Consider the following 25,430-nt stretch of genomic DNA (forward strand, 5'->3'; position numbering starts at 1 on the left):
ACACACACACAAAGCACAATTTAAATTGGTTTTGTTAACTGAAATATAAAATGCAAATATTAGGTAAAAATTTTAATGAAAATTAGAAATGTTGCTTTGGCAACTAAATAAAATTTATATATATATAATTTAAATAAATATGTGTCTTCATTATGTAGGCCTGATAATAGAAATAAAATAATAATGTAATCATAATAATAGCTAATAATAATAAAATGTATACATTCGCAACATTTAAAACACACTTGACAACTTCTGTCTCTACTAGTTACTGAGGTACAGCCACAGTGACAACTTGCCCCGGTGTAAGAGACATAGTCTCTGAATGAAGGGAGGAAGGCAGCGCTAAATGAAATATTTATGCGAGGTTAATTGTAAATGCTCATGAATGTGGTGAGCTCGGCAGTGTCGATTGTCAAGAGTTTGGGCGCTGAACGTGACCTGTGCGTCGCGAGGAGAGCGCGTGCGGCGCTCTGATAACACAATCTTGCGCCTGTCGACATCAAACTTCACTCATGCTCGCGTGCATTCCACATACGCCCAAATTACGTACATAGGGTTCCTGTTTACAAGCCAAACCCAAGGAAAACTTGCACTGGTGATGTCAACATCATGGTAAGATTTAAAGCGCAAAGAGGAGTTTGGTGACAGCTTCACACTGCTGATTATAATAGAGTGATTCTGGGAGCGCGCTCTCGCGATGGAACCGCGCGCCGCCAAAAAAGAGCTGCATCAGAGGTAAGAACGGGTGCATTCACACACTCACACAGGTGAAAACCACAGAAACACAGGTCTTAGTATGCAGGTATTTCTTCATATATTTAGTTTGTTTTTATTTAAATAATTTTTGCTAGACCTCTTAAGTAGCAGCTTTCTCTCTTCTTTGCAGTTAGTCTTCATTCAGTATTCTTTATAATATCAGGCTCAGTAATGGGATGTTTTTGGTGGGAATTAAGCCTCTGTTTATCACAATGACATTTCATATCGATTGATAACACAATAAGATGACAATATACTTTAGCTCCGCCAACATACTTTAGGTTTCTTGCCTCAGAATGACTTAAAGCATCACACTTTCACATTCACCTGGACCAATGTCCCAGATATTAATATCTAAACAAAATATGTAACTTTTTTCAAACAATAACAACACCATGAATCATTCATAAAACAATAACAGCTTTTATTTATTTATTTTAAGGCTTTACAGTGTAATTACAGAAGTAGGCTACTGAGCAATAGTAATCAACAGCATGTGGTCACACTTTAGTCCAATTCTCTCTATTAACAAACCATTAACTACGACTTTTGCCTCTGAACTACCAATCTGCTGTTTAGTTAGTAAGGTAGTTGTTAAGTTTAGGTATTGGGTAGGATTAGGGATGTAGAATATGTTCATGCACAATATGTGGTTAATAAATAATAATAAAGAGCCAATATGTTATTAATAGTTATGCTAATAAGCAACACGTTAATACTGAGAACTGGTCCCAAAAGTGTTGAACTTACTATAGGGTTAGGGTTCGGTGTAGGGTTGGTTGATTATAATTACATATAATTTACTCATACTGATACGCATGTAACATAGCCTATAACAGGAACAATGTAAGATAAAGTGTTATTTATTTATTCATTAAGTCATTCATTTATTCATTCACTGAGTTAGCTGGTCCTGTTTGTTTGATTTACTCTTTATCTATTTAAAGATAAAAGACTGATTGTTCCTCTTCTTGTTTAATAGTTTGAATCATTAGCCGTAGATGACCAGTCACACATCTGTTTTAGATCATTAACTGTGTTTGGTTATCATCAAGGCTTTGGACATAGACTCACTTAATAGATGACCCAAAATTATTATTTTTTTCTTCACTTCATTCCAGATATGTATGACTAGTTCTTCTGTGGAACACTAATGACTAAGTAAATGTAATTTTCATTTTTGAACGATTTATCAGTGAAATTATGTTTAAAACGTTTAAAAAAAACTATGACAAGAAAGTTGCAAGATGCTGCAAACACGACTAATGGCACCACCTGCTTTACACCTTCAGCTGAACACTAGTTAGTCACTATAAAAAATTAATTGTTTTTTAAGAGATTTTAAAACTTCAAAAACAAAATTCAACAGTCAGCTAGATTTCTTTTTCAACAAATTTCAAATATTCAATTAGTATTTCAAGTACCACCATAAATTGACCTATATTCATATATCTAAATTGATACATATGTGTATGTTTGTGTGTGCACGCGTTTTTGTGACAAATGAGGACATAAATTTGTATGATGACAAGGGTATGACAGGTATTACAAGGAGAAGTTGACTTTTCAGGACATTACCCCATGTCCCCACTTTTCAAAACGCTTATAAATCACACAGAATGGAGTGTATTGAAAATCTGAAATAGCACAAAGTTTCCTGTAAGGGGTAGGTTTAGGTGTAGGGCAATAGCACAAACAGTTTACAGTGTAAAAACCATTACACCTATGGGGTTTCCCCACTTTTCACAAAAACAAACGTGTGTGTGTGGACACTTAATATGTCAAATGAACTATTATTTTTGAGGATTTTACATACACACAAACCTTAATGGTGACTGAATGGTGCTTAATGTAAAATGTGTCTTACCAAAAGTCTCTTAATATCACAAGACAACAAATTTGTGCAGACAACTGTATTTAACCAGTTGGGAGAACACCTCAGTTAGTCTAATACAGACTTTCAAAAAATTCTAATTTCTTATTATGTGTGACTCAAACGGTCTAGTAAAAATAGACAAATATGTAGTTGATTTTTTTTTTTTTTTTTTTACAGTTTTCATGTAAAATATTTTAAACTCAATTTTTTCTCATATTCAATTTAATTGGCTGTTGAAGTGGTTACGTTTAAAATTTCTTTGGATTTAATCAAATTGCATTGTCTTACTATTTTTAGATTTCTTAGTCAGTACTTTCCACCCTAAATATAAAAACGTGACTGACGAAACTGTCAGGGAGAGTGCCAGTTGGCTGTTCCTTCACTCTACGTCTTTGCGTCTTTTAAGCAGCAATTACCTCACACCAGCTGGACTGATGTCATATGTGAGGGACCTGATAAGAACAGACCTAAACTGTGCTGACTTGATACATAGGACCGTGTGATAAGCACAGCATGTTTGAATACAAACTCTTAGGCTACTTTTTGGCGGTATAACGTGTTCTTGTAGATCAGCTGATATAGCATGGCAATAACAACACTGAGGTTGTGGGTTTAATATAACTCCAATGCAGTGTAAGTTACTGTGGATACAAGCTAATCGATAACTGTGAGAAAGGTAACGTTGACCTAACCATCAAAGTAACAAAAACAACCTCCTGTCTTTCCCTTCAGGGTGTTTGTGAACCGGAGTTTGACGCTTGAAAACATCAAGTGCTATGGCTTCGACATGGATTACACTCTGGCAGGTGAGAGCGTTTATAGCGCCGCTGGGAAAAGCTGTCAGACTTTGTGTGAAGTGCTTCGTTCACATCCACTCTCTTGTTTTGAACAGTGTATAAGTCTCCAGAGTATGAAAGTTTGGGCTTTGAGCTGCTCAGGGACAGGCTGGTGTCAATCGGATACCCACACGAGCTGCTGGGCTACACGTATGACCCCACCTTCCCCACGCGGTAAGTGTTGCTCCCTTAATGGCTCTGGATTAGGCTATATTGGGTCTGTGAGCTCATGGTTTAGGCTTTTGAGGCTTGCTGTGTGTGTCCACACAACATTGACAATGTTTACATGCATATTGTTTCCTATTATCCATATTCTGGTTAAAGGGACAGTTCGCCCAAAAATTAAAATTGTATCTGTCAAGTTGTTCCAAACCTGTGTGAGTTTCTCTCTTCTGTTGAGCATAAAAGAAGACATTATGAAGAATGTGTGTAATCATACTGTTGACGGTAGCCATTGACTTTCATAGTATGTAAAAAAAAAAAAAAAACGTCATGGGCTACCGTCAAATATTTGGTCACCAACATTCTTCAAAATACATTATTTTGTGATCGACAGAATAAAGAAACTCATACAGGTTTGAAACAACTGGAGGGTGAGTAAATCATGACAGTTTTCATTTTGGCCACTAGAGGTATGTTGCATCACAAAACACTGTGATTCTATTGAATTCAATGAGAATGGTGCATCACAAGAAGCAAAAAAAATATATATATATATATTTAAACAACAGTAACAAAAGTATAGAATAATGCAATGAATTCCAAAATGTAGGTCATGGGAATCTTTTAGTCCTTCAGAAAAAAAGGTACACAAGTTACCCTTTCTAAAGGTACTACTAAGTATACTTTAGGTACTAATATGTACTTTTAAAGTATGTATATGTACCCCTACTGTTTAGGGGTAAATATGGTACATGTAGATGTATTTTCTGGCTTTTGTACCTTACGGTAATACTACAGTAACAGGAATGTATTGATTTATGTTAATTTGCTCACAAGTCAAAGTGAAATACCATTCATAACTCAAAATCCAATCATTTCTATCAGAAATTGATTGGATTTTTTTGGGAGGGAAATAAGCATGTGTTGGGAGGTACACAGAAGGGAGGGATTTGTGAAATAAAGTTGTATTAGAAATGGAGAAAGTTATTTAAATTTTAATAGAACTATGAACTCAAGGATTTTTAATATGGAATAATGTGCAGTTATGAACTAGAAATATGTATTAAGTTTAGTTTTGATTTATGTTGACTTTATTATTTGGACAGAAGTTTATTTTGTCTTGTCCTTCAAAAGACACATTAGCACATTTTTCATGATACACTATTGTTTGGGGTCTGTAAGATTAAAAAAAAAAAGTATTTAAAAGAAATTTATGTTATGCTCTTAAGGCAGCATTAATAAAAATACAGTAAATGAAAATTAAATCATGAATTATGAAATATTGCGAAATATCACAATTTATAATAACAGTTATCTATTTTAATATATTTTATATAAAATGTCTTTCTGTGATGCAAAGCTGAATTTTCAGCATCATTACATCAGTCTTTAGTGTCACATGATCCTTCAGAAATCTTTCTAATATGCTCATTTGCTGCTCAGGAAACATTTATTATTATTATCAGTGTTGAAAACAGTTGTGCTGCTAAATATTTTTATGGAAAATTTTGTTTTTGATTTTGTTATCCTTTTTTCAGGATACTTCGATGAATAGAAAGGTCAAAAGAACAATATTTATTTGAAATGGAAATCTTTCTTAACAATCCAAAAGTCTTTGCTGTTATGTCTACCTTAAGTCTACTTCATTTTCATTTGGAAATCAGTCAGTTTGTAGTTGCTTTTGAGTCTATTATAAACCATTCATGAGAGACTTTGTGGGCAACCATACAAATAGAAACGTCCTGCGTTACACCAGTCTCAAGGGTCTCATAAAGCAGAAGGTCGCTTGAGGTCATCATTAAAACGGGCTGAATACCAAACACAGACTCTCTGCTCAATGATACGGCTGGGGAAAAATATAAATATGAATGAATTCTTGTTTTAACTCCTTAGAGGGACATATTTTGCTATAAATTATTCACTTGTCTGAATGCTCCCAGACGCTTGTTCTTTCCAACGTTCTCTCTTTCTCCTCTTCTTTCCAGAGGTCTGGTGTATGATACCACGTATGGGAACCTGTTGAAAATAGACTCCAATGGAAACATCCTGGTGTGCACTCACGGCTTTGAGTACCTGAGAGGGTGAGTGAGGGTCAGTGGTGTATTGAGTGAGTTTGCTCGCAAATGCCCCCTCAACCTTTCTCTGACAACAGAAGATTTCAATAAAGTAGAGTGCTGCATGGGACAAAACATTAAAGAGAGCCAGGCTGAAAGGAAATAAACTCAGTGTGAAGAAACAGCAGGGTCAAGAGCTGTTAAAAACAGATCAAGAGAGACTAGTACAGCAGAGCGAGACATCTAGTTTTTAATATCGCAAGTTAATGCACTCCAGGTCTTATTATTGCTTATTATTAAACTTAATATCTTAATCACTCTGATTCATGAACAAAACATTCAGACCAGTTTTGTGAACCAGATAAACTGATTGAATCAGTGCTTTCTTTAATCATAACAATATAAGTTTGCAGATGTGCTCACAAAGCCATAGTTGGAAACAAGTTCTTTTGGATGTTGACTCATCTGCAAACCAAAAGGGAAACACCTAGACACATTTGTGTGATCATAAAGAAAATGACAAAACAAAACCTGTTTATGTGAAAAGCTGGTTTGGCAACAATTAAATGTTGAGAAGAGCTGGAAATTAAACTGAAGTTAATGCTCTTTTTTACGCAAATTCATCAAGCTGCAACATTTAACCTTGTTTCCTAAGTTGCTGTAATTATGAATATTTTAGATGTTTAAATATTTAATTATACATATATAATAAAAACAAGCCAATATTTGGTTCCAAATTAGATAGTCTGTTCAGTGATGACTTAAATAGACTAAATCACAACTATATATATATATATATATATATATATATATATATATATATATATATATATATATATATATATATATAGGGTAGTTGACCAATAGGCAGTAAAAAAATGCTGCTTCTTTTTTTTGTAAAAAGCCTTTTTGAAAAAGAAATGCATATATTTATTTTTTATCTTGTTGGACAGTGAAAATATGTCATGTCAATATATATAGCTTACATGGACATTGAACATTAATAAACATTATATAAACATCAAAATTAACATCAAACTTAGGGTCAGTAAATTTTATTTTATACATATTTTATTATTTTATTTATCAAGGGTACATTAGTATAAGGATACATTAATTACACTATAATATTACAAAATATTGGATCTATTTCAAATAAATGCTGTTCTTTTCTATTTTATATTCATACAAGAATAATGTAAAAAATGTATCATGGTTTTCACAAAAATATGAAGCAGCAGAACTACTCAGCATTGATAATAATAATTAAAAAATATCTCTTAAGCAGCAAATCAGCATATTAGAATGATTCACACCAGATACTGACAGGTTTTTTGTGAACAATATTTGAGAGAAATAGGCCTTTTGTGTACATAGAACAAGTCTTAGCTCTTTGAGTTCAGCTCATGAAAAATGGGGGCAAAAACAAAAGTGTTATGTTTATAATTTTTTGTTCAGTGTAAATATATATATATATCTGCTGTTATTCTCATTAATATGTGTCTGTTTGCAGTGGACAGGTCAATGAGTATTATCCAAACAAGTTCATCCAGAGAGACGACACTGACCGTTTTTATGTCCTCAACACGCTCTTCAACCTATCAGGTACAGCGACACATTTACATGGCCGTGCGAAAGGATAACTGATTTTGTTAACATGATTTGTCCCTCTTCTTTTCTCAGAGACGTATCTTTATGCGTGCCTGGTTGACTTCTTCACCAAAAGCACCAGATACAAAAAGTGAGACAATTATTCTTTATAATTGCAAGAGTTATGGCTCTTTTTCAGCTTCACTGTATCTCCGTCATGTGAATGATATTCATAATTAGCAATGTTTGCTAAAGCAAGCATCACTATTAATCTTGCTTATGCTTACAGCTAGGGATATCAATAAACCTATATGGTTTCAGAAGGTTCACACGGTACACATTAAAACCCGGAACACATTAGCAACCAGACAACAAAGCCTTAGCAAGCCAAAAAGTATAAAAAAAAAATAAAAAAAAAAGATTAAATATACAAATCTCTTTTAACTCGCGTGACATATGGAATAAAATATGTTATTTAGAGGCACAAACTGAGCAAAAATATGCAATTTGGTGCAGATGTTGTTATATATATGGGCAAAATGTATGATAAAATTCTAGTTTGTAATGTAAATCTTATCTTTATAACAGTATAGCAGACTGCTTTCATAAAATGCTTATAAAGGAAAGGGGTGTGTGGCCAAGTATGGCGACCCATACTCGCAATTTGTGCTCTGCATTTAACCCATCCAAGTTCACAGTAGTGAGAATACACCCGGAGCAGCGGGCAGCCAATGCTGCGGCACCCGGGGAGCAGTTGGGGGTTCGGTGCCTTGCTCAAGGGTCTCACCTCAGTCGTGGTATTGAGGGTGGAGAGAGTGTTGGTTATTCACTCCCCCCACCTACGATCACTGCCAGACCTGAGACTCGAACCCACGACCTTCGGGTTGCAAGTCCAACTCTCTATCCATTAGGCCACGACTGCCTTTCAAATATCAGTTGTCACTCCGTTTGTCCCAATAATATTTATTAGTAAGATGATATTTCATTGTTTAGCTTTATGATCAAAGCTCTGTAGGTTTTATTGGAAAATGTAGTGTTGTGCAATACAATAATGATTGGGAGATGAACAAATAAACATTCCTCAAAAGCTTGATATATAGCCTGATATATGACCGTTCTCTGTAGATCCCACCTTCTCATGTGCCACAATTGGTCAATTATATATAATGCCTGCATGTTATTGGTTAAACTACTTTAAGATCATTACCTTCAGCAAGTATGATAACAGGATAACAAAGCCAAAACCTGGATATTTTAGGCAATATAGAAATCCTGGCCAGAACGTGTCCCGTAAAAATGGCACGTATGCTCACCCTATAACGAAGTATAAACTACCAATCAGATGACGGGAGGCATGTAATAGATTATGAACAACAGTTTTTTTCAGCCAAATTTTGATCATGTTGAGTCCTAAAAAAAACTGCAGATGGGTTTATTTGGAAACTATAAATTATAAATATGCCAAATAAATGTCAACAATCTGTTCCACTCACTGTTTCTCTCCTACTTAGTTGCCAGAAAGGGTTCAAACACGGGGACTTGTTCATGTCACACAGAAGCATGTTTCAAGACGTGAGGGATGCCATGGATCACCTTCACGACACGGTAACCAATTTTATATTGACTAAATTTATGAATTTACTTACCCTCTCATGAAAGAGTTTACTTACAAAGTTAGTTCCAATTAAAATATGACTTTAAAGGTAAGGTAGGTGATTTCGGAAAGGCTAGCAATAGCAAGCTAGCTTTGAAAGCATACGATTCCACCCTCCCAGCAAAATCAAATAATTACAATAATAACGCCTTCCATTCTCGCTCGGTCTGCAATAGTTTGAGGGAACACGCTGATGATGTATTTTTGCGTGAAGAGGTGTGCAGAGGTATGCAAATAGATTCGTTGACAGGCAGGTAGGACAATATAAATACAGATGATATAAATACATTTAGTTTTTCAAGTACATTTAGACCACTTAACTTAGTGATTGCCATCGGGGTGTGAAGAGACTTTTAACCAGCATAACAAAAAAATTTTTTTTGAACCAAATCACCTACCCTGCCTTAAAGAGCTAAATATAATCATTCCATACAATGTGAGTGTTTCACACTAGTGTTTTTAATGTTTTTGTTCTATAGGGCACTCTGAAGGAAAGAACACTGAAAAACCTGGACAAGTATGTGATTAAAGATGTAAGTGGTAATTACATATAAAAAAAAATTCTCAAATCGCTCAAATTATTATTGCTATATGATTATATGTATTTGTGTGTGGCAAAAGACTCATTCATATATGTGTCATTTTGTCTAGCCTCGTCTTCCCGTGTTACTGAGCCGTATCAAAGAGGTCGCCAAAGTGTTTCTGGCCACCAACAGCGACTTCAATTACACCGAGGTAAGGAGAGCGCCAGACCCCTAGAAATTATTTAAACTGCCACTGACAGGCTGCATATCATTGCACGCTGTCATTATTTAGCCGAGCAGAAACAGCTCTTTGGGGGAAGTCGTGGCCTAATGGTTAGAGAGTCAGACTCGTAATCCAAAGGTTGCGAGTTCGAGTCTCCGGCCGGCAGGGATTGTAGGTGGGGGGGAGTGAATGTACAGCGCTCTCTCCACCCTCAATACCACGACTGAGGTGCCCTTGAGCAAGGCACCGAAACCCTCAACTGCTCCCCGGGAGCCGCAGCATAAATGGCTGCCCACTGCTCCGGGTGTATGTTCACGCTGTGTGTGTGCACTTTGGATGGGTTAAATGCAGAGCACGAATTCTGAGTATGGGTCACCATACTTGGCTGAATGTCACTTCACTTCACTTAATATTCGTAATTCCATTTTAATGACACTGTATTATATATTTTCTCATATTAGGCTATTATGAAATACTTACTGGATTTTCCGGCTGGTTCTAAGGTGAGCAGCATGATCACTCTATAACTGACACAAAAAACAGTGTTTAGTGTTGATTTTGAGAAACTGCTTATGACTCTTCTTGATCACACACACAAAGATATTCACATTCTGAAATGACTCATGTTGTCTAGAACCCCAAGAAACCGTGGCGCTCGTACTTTGATCTGGTGGTGGTGGACACGAGGAAGCCCATGTTCTTTGCAGGGGGGACAGTTTTACGACAAGTAGACACAGTGAGTTCATGCTGTGCACTGCTTTACTTTAAAAAAAGCTTTACTCTCTTTTATATATAATAAACTCTCATTTATTCAGGAAAAAAACTGAAGTGTTTTTGATAATTTTTAATGTAAAAAAGCTATTATACATGATTATTTAATAACAATGAGATTATGAATCCGAAGCCTGTCAAGAACATATCTAGACCTTATTTTACAAAACACTTACAAACATTACAAATAAACTACAAATGCATACATTACACTCTCCCCCCATTTCTCATTGGAGTGAATTGAAGTGTTTTGTTCTCAATAACATAAGTCCTACCACTATGTTAAAAATATTACCTAAATTACCTAAAAATATATTTTTATTAAATATGCTGATTATAATTACATTTTGTTCATCAAGAAAAGACGATATAGTTGATATATGTCATAATAATGGTCTAAATATGATCTATTATTATATTATAAAATGTTATTCTATTATAAAATAATATAAATCTTTGTGGGGTGACAAACCTAGACATTTAACAATTTTTACAGCTTATGTTTATGGCTTATTTTTGTGATACATTACCATTCAAAAGTTTGAGGCAAGAAAAATCGTTTGAAAATAATACTAATAATATTTTTTTAATAAATATTCAACAAGGAGGCATTTAATTGTTCTAAAATGACAGTAAATAGATTTAGAATGTTACGAAAGTTTCCATTTCAAATACTGTTATTTCTCTTCATCAAGAATCCAAAAAGGTGTAGCACAGTTTCCACAAAAATATGAAGCAGCACAATTATTTAGAACATTAATGATAATAATAAAAGTGACTCTTGAACATCAAATCAGCATATTAGAATGATTTCCGAAGGATCATGTGACACTGAAGACTGGAGTAATGATGCTAAAAATTTAGCTTTACATCACTGGAATAAATTACAAGTTAAAACATATTCACATAAAAAGCTGTTATTTTCAATTGAAATAATATTTAACAATAATACATTATTTTTAATCAATTAAATGCAGCCTTCGTTCAAAAAACAACCCCAAAAGCTGAACGGTTGTACATAAGTAACATTGTACACTGTATAGTTTCAGAAACATTGAGACACTTTGAGTTTAGTGAAATATCAGCAAACATCTAGTTTAAGTTTGGACTGCACTCAGATCTCATCCTTCTCTTCCTGTTGTAGGACACTGGGAAGCTGCGTATCGGCACATACACAGGAGAGCTTCAGCATGGGACAGTGTATTCAGGAGGTACTCTGATGTTCTCCTCGTCATGATCTGTGTGCTAGGCTTGCATGAAGGCGCTCGTTTGGCTTATGTCAGTTATCCTTGTTCATCCCCTTTCTTAGGATCTTCTGATATTGTGTGTGATTTGCTGGATGTTAGGGGGAAAGACATCCTCTATGTGGGGGATCACATCTTTGGAGATATCCTGAAGTCAAAGAAACGTCAAGGCTGGAAGACTTTCCTGGTGGTTCCTGAGCTTGTGAAGGAGCTGCACGTGTGGGCCGACAAAGCCAGTGAGTGTGCGCTCATGCTCATCTAATAAAATAATATTTCCTTATTTGGTAAAGAATGGATAAAAATACTGTAAAATACTTGTCTTTTTATAGGTATGTTTGAGGAGTTAAAACATCTTGACATCTTCCTTGCAGAATTATATCTGTGAGTATGACTTCTCACACTGCAGCGTTATCACAGTCACAAAGTGCAATACTTGACATGATCGATAGATGGCACTAGAGCACTGTTTATATTCATCAGATTTGGATTTTTATTGTAGAAAATGTATTATATTATATTGGCTTTTATTTTATAACATGTTTATATTTCTAATTTTATATTTCCAGACTTAACATATTTTGCCTCTTTACAAACTTTTTTCTGGGTATTTATGGACAGAAAAAACCTGAAACGCACACAAACATCAACATAAAATGAACGTCTCAGCTGACCTCTCATTCTATCCCATCAGGCATTTAGACAGTGGAAGTCAAGAGTGCCCGGACATTAGTGCGATTCAGAACAGGATAAAGGTGAGCTCTGAGGATCTTCTCAAACTTTACTGTGATGTTTTCATGTTTTTACATCTGACTTGTTCTTCTTCATGCAAAATATGCTGAATTTTGTGTTTATACCAGAGAAACACTATAGTCATCTCTTAAACTGTTATTTTAAAGTTGTTCATTTGTGTTTCAGATGGTGACGTATGGCATGGATCTGTGCTATGGGAAAATGGGCAGTCTTTTACGCTGTGGTTCCACAAAAACCCTCTTTGCCAGTCAGTTACTGCGCTATGCCGATATATACTCTATCTCCTGCCTCAACCTCCTAAACTACCCCTTCAGCTACCTCTTCAGAGCCCCTCTTGTCCTGGTAAGTTTGTCCTGTCAAAGTAGACTGGAATATAATTGTTTTGTCTTATTAATTATAAATATTCATATTTAACGTGTGTGTGTGTGTGTATGCATGCATACGTATATGTATGTATGTATGTATGTATGTATGCATGTATATACACACACACACACACACACACACACATACATATACATATATACATACATACATGCATACTGTATGTTTTTTGCTTTTATTTGCAGCTGCCACATGAGGCCGCTGTGGAGTCTCAGACTAAAGACCAGATCGCAGAGCTTTCGGAGCACATGCTCAAAACCACCAACATCAAGGTTTGACTTGCACACTCACTTTCATTTTTCATTCTAATCATTCCGTTATATATTTTGACTTTTTTAAAAATCTTTTTGTTACAATATTATTTTACAAGTTGTGTTTTAAATTGATGTATTTTTTCCCCTTTTCTAAATATTAAATTGATTTACATTATCATTACATCTTTCCCACACAGTGGCAATGTGAGTGTGATGACGGTGGCTGTGGACAAGATGATAATTGTGCCCGAAATAACCCGGCTACATCTACAGAGACATGAGGACTGATTTTTTTCTTAACTGCTGTAAATATGAACTTTTTATTTAGTACGTTTCACTTTTACAGTTTCCATTCCTGCTTTAAAACTGTGTATTGATACACAGCGCGTGTGTGGTTGATTTGCAGTATTAGTTTGAGCTTGAGTAAGATTCCACTTCTGGCAGATAATTGAGATTAAACGGAATTTGCCAAGTTTTTTGTGATGCCATGTTAAGGTTTTGTGTTATTTGTAAAGCAAGAGTAAAATCTTTATATTACCATTTTATAAAACTTTTATAGTCTGTATTTAATTAAGACGTTTGATGGAAGGTATTTAATCTTTTGCATGTCAACCAACTGGTTTGCAGGAGTTTGAGGTCTCATTGGTCAAAGTTTTTTGCATTTGTTTACCATATCTCCTCAGATGTGACTGATTCCCGTACAGTAATGCAGGAATGTGCATATAATAGGCTAACTTAAATGAGTAACTTTAAAACTGTTTCTATGTTCTGCTATTTATTTACTATTCAAAAGCATATTGAAATGAAATATTAAAGTGCTTTAATTTAGACTACTTCTGTTGTAATTTATTTCTAACTTAACAAAACACATAATACTAGCACATGTAAAGGTTCATTTCCAGTTGTATTCAGTTAAACCATACTTGGTTCCTGCATGGGGGCCTTTTAAAAGCTTATCAACGCAGTTTTATTTCACTAATAGACCATGTAGAGGATAAGGAACAGTGTTCATTTGTGTTTCAGATGGTGACGTACTGCAAATTTATATATGTGACCATGGTCCACAAAACCAGTCTTAAGTCGCTGGGTATATTTGTAGCAATAGCCAAAAATACATTGTATGTAAATCCCACTTTGCACTTTGTAATGACCAGCAAAATAAAAGCCTATGGCACTTTCCACGAACACAGCACGTGACGCATTACAGGAAAAATTATGTGATTTTGTTGTGAGAATTATTAGATATTTTTATTTATATTGTTTGTTAAACTATTATTGCTTAACCTTACAGACAAAGCTGTAGCCTGTCTTGACCTTCATGACCGAATGTAACATTAACATCATAAAACAAACATCATTTGAACAATGAATTCATTACAGTACAATCTTTTGTTTATGAAAAAAAATAAATTTAGCATTCAACCCTGTTACTGGATTATTTAACGTATAAAAAAATAACATTCTTAATGAAGTAACATTATATAGCATGAAGTAGGCTAAATTATATCTGAATTCAATGGACTGCATTTGTCAAGCTCAACCATTCAGCCCTATTATTGCTAAAAAACTAAGATTTTTCTTTCAAATTTAAGTCAGTCATTACCTACAAAGCAACATTTGGTAGTAGACTATTGCAAGAAGACTAGCTTTGATTTAGCTTGACATGAGGCTAATAATCAATATTTACACTTGATTTTTAAAGACTTTTTCGCCCTATTTTTAACCATATTCTTGGAAAGTGTCTGATGAAAACAACTAGGTTCTCCAATACAAGATTTGACACTGAAGACTTTGATCAGTGACAATAACAAATGAAACAGGTTTTCTCTAAATAAATCCCAATGTGTTATGGGTGAAGTCTTGTTATTCATGTGCTAAACCCTTAGTAAGGATCGATTGCCCTTTGACTTCAACTGGATCTAAGTGTCACGCAGACTCAATTTCAAACGGATCCAGCAAACCACATTGGAGTTTGCTTTAAACATCACGAATAACAATGTAATGGTTTTAAGACACCAGACCTCCTTTGGACATTCACATCCGCATTCTGGCAGCTTGACTATCCTGAGGCCTATAAGACTATATTTAAGTCGATTAAAGCTTTAATAACAATTTTAACTGTTTAACTCAAGTGGTCTTTGACCCTTTTTAAGCGACCTTCAAATTAAACTCAAAAAACACAAACACTGGAGTACAATTCAGTGGTAATTAGCTTGTTGCATCTTGTCTAACCCAACCATCAAGCCAAAACAAGGTGTAACTGATATTAAATAAAAACCAAACACGCACACAAATTAGTTTTTTCTCCATAACCAAAAAGCAGATGTGACATCAGATTAAAGTATACAGACTACTGAGCAAGTTAAAGCATCCTGTTAAATATAAGAAGAGGGGGGTGGGGGGTGATTGCATAGAAGAACCAGTTTTGGTTCTTAGCATGTAGAACATTTTATCAATCTAAAGAACATTTTTATAAAAACATTTTGTCCCATGGAAAGATTCCATGGATGTTGAAGGCTCTTCATGAAACCATATAGATGCCAATAAAACCTTTATTTTACATCTTTTAAGAGTGTTTATCAGAATTTATGGTTCCATGAGGATCTTTCAACATCCATGGAATCTTTCTACCAATTAACAATTGAAGAACCCATGAAGAACGTTTCATGTAACCTTTCTACCGGACAAAATGTTTTTAAATGTTCTTCACGCTATAAGAAAAAAAATGGTTCTTGTAAGAACTGTTCACTGAAAGGTTCTTTAGTGAACCAAAAATGGTTCTTCTATATGGCATTGTTGCCAAACCACCTTTTTGGACCTTTTAACAGTGATATAGTGGAAGAACATTCTTCACATCAAGTTAAACATGGTTCTTTTAAAAACCAATCACTGAAAGGTTCTTGGAACCAAAAATGGTTCTTCAACCATCTGAAAACCGCTTTAGGAAGTTTTATTTTGAAGAGTGTGACGATGTGTCCCATATGATAGCACCGCAGACACATATAATCTCCCATTCCTCACATTCCACTATTTCCCAGCAAGCTTTGCAAACGTGCACTGACAAGTCACAGTCATTACTAGAGTGGTTGAGGTGCTCCGCTTGCCTTGAGTTTCCCACCTCAATGGATAAACAGGGTTAAGGTTTAACCCCAGGCTTATTTCTAAAATTGCACCAATGCCTCGGTGTAAAAACTGACTTTGACAAATTTCATCGCAGAGACAATTTTTATCACTTAAGAGCTGATAACGACACGTTTACAGCCTTCGCATGTAGTGTTTCTTGTGAAGTTATGATAATAGAGTAACTTGTGCTTCTTCAACTTCATAAAGTCAACAACAGTATTCATATAGTTACGGGGCAAGTACAGACACCTTGTGTAGTGACTCGCCTCGCTCATATAGGCCCGGCATGGCATGATTCAGAGCCTATAGGCTTGATTCACGCAGTTATGTTAAGAACGGTCTCAGCAATGCCGAGAGACACGTTTAGCAGTCCTGGGCCCCTCTCCTGACCATCCCCCACCCCTGGACTTGCCTCCCTGCATTCCACCGAAAAACATTCCCTTCCCCCTGCTAACCTGCGACAAGGGAGGGTCCGACCTGTGCACCTTTATTCGGCCTTTAGCTCCAAACGAAGCCTAGCGCCTGATAACGCAACAACTGAGGGTAATGGCAAGGCCGCCGAAACAAATGAGGCCTGAACTCAGCTTGAAGTCCAAAAAGAAGTGATTTTATTTCTCAATCACATGTGTTACACCGGTTACAGTTGGAGGTTAATCTACGTAAAGGGATGACCTGACTGATCTGGCACATATTTCCCAGGGTTCCCGTGAGCGTTGAGCATATCAGAGGCTAATTGCTATGACAATACTATTGCACTGCTAGAATGGATGGTACAGTAGTGCAACATCGTCAGAGCAGCTGACCTCAGCACATCAGCACGTGGACAGAGGGACAGCCATCTTCTCTGACCAATGACTGCTGGCCCTCAACTCATCATTTTTACATCTACTGGCACCTTCCACCTTATCAGCAAGCATATATAAACCCAATAATATATTCTTAAATTGTTTTCAATAAAAGCAATGATTTACATAGGCCTTTTGCACAACAATCTATAAATATATATATATATATATATATATATATATATATATATATATATATATATATATATATATATATATATATATATATATATATATATCTATCTATCTATCTATAGGCCATATATATATATATATATACACACACACATACACACATATATACACACACAATAAAATGCACAACTTAAAACAATAACAACATTATTAATACAACAATCCTACTAATAATTTTTTTGCCAAATAAACAATTAAAAAATTATTTTCACTGTTAATTTTATATAAATCAGCAGTTACAGTTAAATCAAAATGCAAGCAGAAGAAAAAAAAACAATATAATAATATTAATACGACAACAACATTAATAATTTTGTTTACACTTTGTTCAGGTGTCTTTGTAATACAGTGTAATATACATTTAGTTAGTAATATTAATTAACAACATGCACTTACAATAGAGTTAGGATTAAGATTTAGTTTAGGGTTACTGCATGCAATTATTTATAATTTACTGTTAATTACTATAGTAAATGCATGCAAGGTGTAATAAGGACATTGAAAAATAAAGTGTTACAGTGTTAATGTTATAATATAGTAATTATTAAATATTATTGACAATTATTATTTACAATTAAATATGTGGTCTTTTTACAATACGTAATAATGATAAATACAATGATAAATACAAAAATAATACTCTCTAGAAACTGATTTGAAGCAAGTTTGTCAAACATTTGTACAGTGTGTCAGCTTTCCTGGTTTTCCAGGCCTCCACGTGTTAAATAATGTCAGAGCAGGAGAGGGGTGAGAGGTGAAGGCAATAGAGGGAGGTGGAGGGCTCTGTTCTATCAGCCAATGCCCTTTTAATATTGCACTGCTCTTCTGACTGGCCAGTAGTACAACAGAAAAAGGGCAATGGACAAAACATGCTTAATATCACCATACAATCATTTCCCTCGTTACATTTGACCAGTTGCATTGCATTTAGTTTTATGTATATTTTATTTCTTACAGTTCATGTGCAGATGACAGTTCATTAATGTATTACTCACAACCAAATAATTAATCTACAAACTATGACTAAATGATGGCAACATCCACTAAACAAATTTAAAAAGGCAAAATAAAAATTAAAACCACATCTTACAAAAATAAATACATCTTTACCACGTTTCCTTTTACGATTTGTTTCAGTGGGGCTCTGCTTTATGCAATGAAAACTATTTTTAGAGCTTGTAAATAACTTGTTTCAATTTTAATAGTGCAATTAAATAAAAAGCTAACTTTTTAAATGGGCGTCTCTCTGATTCAACTTAACTTTCTCCAGGAGTGAGTTGGGAATATGTCAGCACTTCTGACAGAATCACAGTATTCCTAAAACAAATGCAACATTTGTTTTTTTCTAAAAGATCTTGATAGTTACGTAAGATTAATTCAAATCGAAACAAACTTTACAAAAAGAAAACAAAACAGAGAGAGGCAGTTGTTTTGCTTTTTATATGTGCAAAACACCAATGACAAATTTAATTCAGGGTGCCCACATTTTTCATGACTTTTCCAACGTTTTATAAAAACTACGATTTAAGAAAATACAAACACTACAAGTATTTATTTGACTTGAAATAGCTTTTTACAACTGAGCATAATTAAAACGTGCACTGACTACAGGAATTTCCAAGACTTTTCCAGGCCTGGAAATCACTTTTGAAATTCCCTAATATTTAGTTTTCCCGGACAGTGGGAAGCCTGTGAGGTTTAGGAAATTATGCGACTTTATAAACCGTTTTTAAAACTCAAAAGCACATTTAAACACGTTGATTTACAGTGGTCAGAGCTATAAAACGCTTTATCAGGTTGCTTAATTTGCATTAGCATTTAAAAAAAACCTGTTGATAATCATAATAAACTTTACGAATTACTGTCTAACCCAAATTAATTCGCCAACAATTTACAATCGCATTAGATGCATTTTCTGATAGAGTTAATACTAGAATTAATTCGAATTAAACGCGCGCGCCACTTTCGCGTGTTTGTTTTCATTCGGATTAAATGTAAAGCATCACTAGCCCAACTAAAGTTCAATTAATACAGTTAATAACCGTGATGTGTTTAACTTACCTCAAGTTCACACCGTTTAAAAAGAGCATCAGATCAGAGCGTGCATTTAAACAGAGCATTTCGTCTAAGCCTTCTCTATTTCCTCAGACAGCAAACATTGCGCACATAAACGCTGCTCACTACAGAAGGGTTTGATGGCACACGGTCCTGATGCGCATGAAAATGAGGCGAGTGGATTGCTCCCATCCATCCAAACTCTACTTTACGCCCTACAGCTCCCGCCATTTCCGCCCAATCATCCCAAATGCATGAAGAGCAATATGAACCCCAAATTCATGAATGGCAGCGAACCAAGGGAGGGACGCTCCGTCAGAGAGAAAAAAACGGAGAGGGAGAGTGAGAGAAGAGGAAAAGTTGAGTAAAAGGTGCAAAACCTGAACGCCTTCGTCTTCGGTTCTTTTTCAAATGGCAAATGCATTAAGACTCTCCGTTTGCGAGAGTGCAAGTTAAAACCTTATCGCGCGGCTCTGCTAAATAAACGAGCAAATGTAAAGACGCGCGGCGTCACGGCCTTCCAGCGTCAGACTCCATCTTTGACTAGTTGACATTCAGATCTAGCCGGAGCAAATGCCTCATTTGCATACGCGCCGCTGATTGGCCCGCTGCTGCGCTAGTCTCTGCCGCGCGACCAGCCATTGGTTGAATCCTCAGCTCCTCGGCGCTGTGACTCGTGCTGTGATTGGACGCTAAACTGAGACCGCCGCTGCATACTTTAATTGAACAACAAATGCGCGACGCACTGTGTCTCATTCACAAAATCACCGCCGTCCGCTCTGATCCTGATGATACTATTCCTCAAATACATGCGTTAGAAGCACTTACGATGACAATCACTTCTCATTTCATTGTTATATTACAGTATTTCTTGATTAGCAGTTTTAATGCAAAACTCAATACTTTAGAAGGGTCTGAAATGGTGCAGGATTTTACACAGATGTGAACTAAATGAAAATTCAGATTGGTTCTATATGAATATTTTTACGTAATTGATGTGAAATTTCATTTCATTTCACCATTTCAAAAGACGATGTCTATGTCGAAGCGCAATAAAGTATCTCATACAGTTATGAGGTACATAATATTTAATAAAGTATTTTAACAACTAAATGAAACAAAAAGAAAAATGCATTTAAAATGAAATAAAAAGAAAAATGCACTTAGGCTTATATATTTCATCAATAAATCTGTGTCACTAAAACTTTAAAGATTTGTTTAGGAAATGTATAAGGAACATCTCATTCAAATGCAAATTTGACATTTATTTATTTCTTTTTCTGAAACTTGCATTGCTACAGGGCTGTTGTTTCATTATTAATAATATTTTTTTACATTTTATTTAGAGCTTTACAAAACGAAAATGCATTGAGCTCTAAAAAGTACATTTTAACTATAAATATAAATAAATATAAATATAAATATGCACCTTTCTCTCATACAATTGTATGCAGATTATAGGAGATTTTGTGGGCTGGTTCTGGGTGGCGCTTGAGTCCCCAGTGAGCTTTGATTGACATCTGGAGGAGGGTAGTGGGCTGTGAAATGTGGCATTCTTGGCCAAGGGAGCTGAAATAATGGTATTGTTTAGTGAGAAAGGCCCCGTTTCCCCCCCTTTCCCTCTCTCTGTCCCCCAATCTGAAGGGATCTGATTGTGTGGTTACTCTGTTAAAAGTGTTTGATGTGGGCAATGCATTCAACAGTCTGCGAGAAAAACTACAAGGGATGTTCTGCCTCTGTCTTTCGTTCTGTGGGCCATTTAAAATCATAACTGACTCCACACCTTACTTCTTTGATTTATCATGCATTAAAATAAATGATCAGTGGCTTTTCAATTATGTTTTTTAGTCCAAATTGATACATTTATAAACAATAAACAAGTTTTTCAAACCATTAATAACTAGTTTCTGCTGTCATATGTTGCATTCTTTAAATCATTTGAATTCATATACACTCTGGTATGTTCTGTAGTGGATTCTCTTTAAAGGTGATCATAGGTTACACTGTTCAAGGGTTGATGTGCAACTCAAAAACATGCACAGAAAATCTCAACAGTAAGGCTTGTTGCTTCATTTTTAAAAGTAGTATATATTCACAGAGAAAATGTACAATTTTAACACTCGAAACATAAAAATCATTATTTTTTGTTAGGTAACTGTAAAAGTGAATGTAAACCCATTTGTTAATGATAAGAAAAGTGAGTGGAAATGTATTTTGTATTTAATTATTTTGGGAAGCATGGTTAGAAGAAATCATTAATCTAATTCCAGAATAACGTTTTGAGCAAAATATTTGTCTTTTTTCTTATATTTGTATTGAATAACAACATGTTTGAAAACCATCAAATGAATGCAATAAAACACACAGAATAGGAAAACCAATTTTGTAGAGGAAATAAAGTTGTGTAGATATTTCTAAAACACTTTAATAAACATGCCTGTTATTTACTGTTTTCTATGCTAAATATTCAGAGAATTATCAACAGAATTACAGCTGAGGTAATGATTCAGAAATGTGTTTAAATTATTCAGAAAAACAGATCTAATTGTATTTCATGGAGTTCATCAGTGTCTTCTTTAATTTCACAGTACGAAAGACAGGCTTTTCAACTTTTTGGAGTATACATTTTATAAGAATTATAGTAATAATTATTTGTGAAACTAGGAAAATGATCAAGAAAAATTAGTACAGATTTACACAGAAAGGATGGAATCATATTTACATTAAATAAAAGAGATGCAATTTACTACACTGCTTCGAATAAAAACAGCAAATCAGACATTTTAATTAAATAACAGCTTTAAAAAGATTTCCTTTGGTAGAAATTATTTTTCATTTCAATATGGTCAAACTGTAATTTTCCATTTAAGATGGTTTCATCACATGTGTCTCTTCAGGGTTTTGATTTAGTAAATGCGCTAAAAATATATTGATAATTAACTGCAGAAGGCACTTGTGGTTTCAGCATTTAAAATATATTTTTTAGGGTTTAATTATTGCTGTTTAGATTCAGATTCAGGCCATGAAAAACAAACTAAAATACATTTTTAAAAGTCCCACAAATTAAAAAAAAAAAAAAGTTTTTTGAAATGCTTCCTGTTTGATCTCCAGCAGTCACCTGAGCGGTGTTTCCGAACCAGAACAGGAAACCTTTCAAACATGGGAGGTAGAGTTTTGTTATTGTTCTTTCTTTCCCCCAATTCCCTTCCTCCAAAAATGTTCCTCCCCTCTTCCTCTGCCCTTTCACCTTTCCCTGCCTACCCTCTTCTTCTCCATCCCATGCCTCTCTCCCTCATGGATCACCCAAGAGGGAAAAGCAGCGCTGATAGACAGTCATTGATCATTCCCCCGATCTGAGCAGAAGGTTAATGGATGAGCCTCTTCTATTGCCGACACAGCGGGTGGGACACGGACGGGATGCGAATCCCTTTGAGATTCACCGTTCTTTTTTGGAGTGGAGAACCCCACCTCCAGTTCCCCCACCCCCCTTGTTTTGCCTTAAGAAGTGCGGTCTACCCTTTCCAGCCCAAAGCGGGTGTGTGGAGCGCATGCCCGGCATTCCAGCTGTGTGGGTGGTGGTCTGGGGTTCTCAAGCTGAACGTGACACCAGACATCACACGTTTCTGTAGGGGGGTTTCCAGCCGTATTCTGAGCTTACACATGCTCGGGGTGTCAACATTCACGCCAAGAACCTTTCTGCTCATTTTGCCTTCATACAGCATTTGCTTCTGAAAAATAAAAACTTTTGTGGAAATGTTCATTTTTTTCAGGAATCTTTGATGACAAGAAAGCTGAAAAGAAAATCAATGATTTAAAATAAAAATAGAAATATTTTGGTAACATTATAAATGTCTTTACTGTCACTTTCGATCAATTTAATGCAACCTTGCTGAATTATATGAATTAGTAATTAGTTTTAATTGGTATTTTTTAAAGCTTACTGACCCCAAAGTTTTGATTGGTAATAACAATTATTAAGTTAATGAATCTTAAATTATAAAATTTCTTTCATTTTTGTCATGATTTTTTTAATCACTCTTTAACCTTAGTTCATTTTAAGTCCAGTGTAAACTACTTATATACATTTAATAAATACACTATATTATATAATATTCCTGGAATATTTTTTATTTAATATGAAAATATGTATAATATTTTATCAATATAAACTAATATATATATATATATATAAACATCATACACTCTAAAAGGTTGTTTTCACAGTAATGCCTAGGAAGAAACAAAAATTTTGGATCCCCAAAGAACCTATCTGTGAACCATTTTTAATAATCTGAAGAAATTTAATAAAGATAATTATAAAGAATCTTTTGTGGATTGGAAATGTTCCGTGGATGCTAAACTTTCTTCATGAAACCAAAAATGCCAAAAAAAGAAAAAAAAAAAGAAAGAACAAACGAATGAATGAATGAAAAAAAAACCTTATAAAGTTCAAAATGCCAAAAGTGATATATTATATATATATATAGTGATATGTTTTTTTGTTATTTAATTCCATCAATTGTTACAACCACCCAAGAAAGTTCATAGCCTACTTGTGATTTTTTTTTTTTTGTAGCCTATTAAAATGTTACAGCAACTTTTGAAATGATCATACACAGTACCTAAAATACATATCCTATAAATTAGTCCATGTCTACATAATGCATTAACTTTCCAAAAGTATTCGGCTTCTCCAATCATTTTCAACACTGCCGGCACGCTGAGAGCCAAAGGTCCAAAGCATACTTTCCAACCCATGTGTTCCTCAGTAGCTCCTCCAATCCATTAACAAAACTTCAGAGGAATTCCTCACTTCATTTCACAGAATACATGCGGAATGTACACAGGGGTCAAAGGGCACACGGGTAGAGGAGCCCACCCCAAACAGGAGCACGCATACCTTATTCAAACAAGCCTTGAGGGTCGGGGGGAGGAGCGCTGGATGATACTTTAAAGATAACCTATAATCAAAGCATCCACCTACAGCCGTCCTTAATCAGTAACTCTACACCCGTTTTATGAAGTGCACCACTTAGTTGTAAAACATGTGCTTCTGTACCACGAGAAGCAAACAATCTAGCATTGCTAAAAACGCTCCAGCGCTTTATTACGGAACACTTGACTTTCCTTTCCTTTAATGTAACACTTGCCTGTTTAATGACATCTGTTCTTTCCATTCAACACACTCCTAAAGTTCACTTTGCACTGCGGCTCAGCCATTTTTCCTACAGATAACATGTGACAATCCACACCGTCCCAGTGGAATCCAGCATGGCCATCCCGACTGCAGAGCCTGTGGGTGCTCTGGCCAATTCATGAACAGGGGTGGACCCTAGAAATTCCACAGCTGCAGCGTGTCTCTAACACTTGCTTGACCTTAACGACCCCCAATAACCCCCCTCACCCACAGCCCTGATGCCCTGACAGAGGGTTCACAGGCCAGCAGATTAACCCTACAATGCCGTGAGCTTCTAAGGACTCTGAAATTATGAGACTGTACACAATCTACTACATGCCTTCTATCATCTGAATGAAACCTTTTCAGCAAATGAAAAGGTCTTTTAGTGGAATTGTAAAAACATCCACCTTGGATTGTGCTACATGTGTCGTCTTGCTGTGATCTTTGCTGATTTTTATAAAGTAAGTAAACATGAGAATAACTTGTATATTGTTATTAATATTTCAGGATGAACACTTAAGGGACTGAAGGAACTTAGGTTTACTTGGTATTATCAGATATGATACATCAGGCTTTTGAGGAAGGTATTGCATGGTTTGCCCCCACAATAAAAAGTACAGAGCTTTATTTTTCAAAACAGTATTTAAATAATCTTACTGAAACATATTATTGGGAGATATAGAGCGACAACTGATATTAACATGAATTCTATACTGTTACCTAAAAAACATCTCTTAAAATTACATCGCAACATAATAGAATTTGATTGCACTTTTTGCCCATATAAAATAACAAAAAGTTCACCAAACTGCATACATGGTCATTTTGAGTATGATCTCCATATTCTTTTATATCATAATATAGTATATGCCTGATGTAGCCTAATATGAAACAAAACATAAAACCTGTTTGCAATTGTTTTATAGATTTTCTTCTATATGGTTTGTTTGAA

The 25,430-nt window shown here is 35.1% G+C and overlaps 1 protein-coding gene across 1 annotated transcript; it reads left to right on the plus strand.

Annotated features, from left to right (window-relative positions):
- Positions 1 to 404: 404 nt before the first annotated feature.
- LOC306866007 (cytosolic purine 5'-nucleotidase-like) lies at positions 405 to 15,242 on the plus strand. The gene is made up of 18 exons (XM_079410943.1): positions 405 to 738; positions 3,368 to 3,441; positions 3,528 to 3,645; positions 5,619 to 5,714; positions 7,201 to 7,292; positions 7,371 to 7,428; positions 8,789 to 8,882; positions 9,411 to 9,464; positions 9,583 to 9,666; positions 10,140 to 10,181; positions 10,313 to 10,414; positions 11,594 to 11,660; positions 11,759 to 11,929; positions 12,023 to 12,074; positions 12,385 to 12,445; positions 12,609 to 12,785; positions 13,013 to 13,099; positions 13,279 to 15,242. The coding sequence occupies exons 1-18, from the start codon at positions 701 to 703 to the stop codon at positions 13,360 to 13,362; spliced, it is 1,551 nt and encodes a 516-aa protein (XP_079267069.1). The 5' UTR covers positions 405 to 700; the 3' UTR covers positions 13,363 to 15,242.
- The last annotated feature ends 10,188 nt before the right edge of the window (positions 15,243 to 25,430 follow it).

The sequence above is a fragment of the Barbus barbus genome (assembly GCF_936440315.1).
Source record: "Barbus barbus genome assembly, chromosome: 47".
NCBI classification, from domain to species: Eukaryota; Metazoa; Chordata; class Actinopteri; order Cypriniformes; family Cyprinidae; genus Barbus; species Barbus barbus.

Bases quoted from the DNA above. Each gene is read 5' to 3' on its own strand.
- LOC306866007 (XM_079410943.1), top strand. From the start codon at position 701: ATGGAACCGCGCGCCGCCAAAAAAGAGCTGCATCAGAG. The intron at 10,415-11,593 runs GTGAGTTCATGC...TTCCTGTTGTAG, and splicing joins TTTTACGACAAGTAGACACA to GACACTGGGAAGCTGCGTAT. The intron at 13,100-13,278 runs GTTTGACTTGCA...TTTCCCACACAG, and splicing joins TCAAAACCACCAACATCAAG to TGGCAATGTGAGTGTGATGA.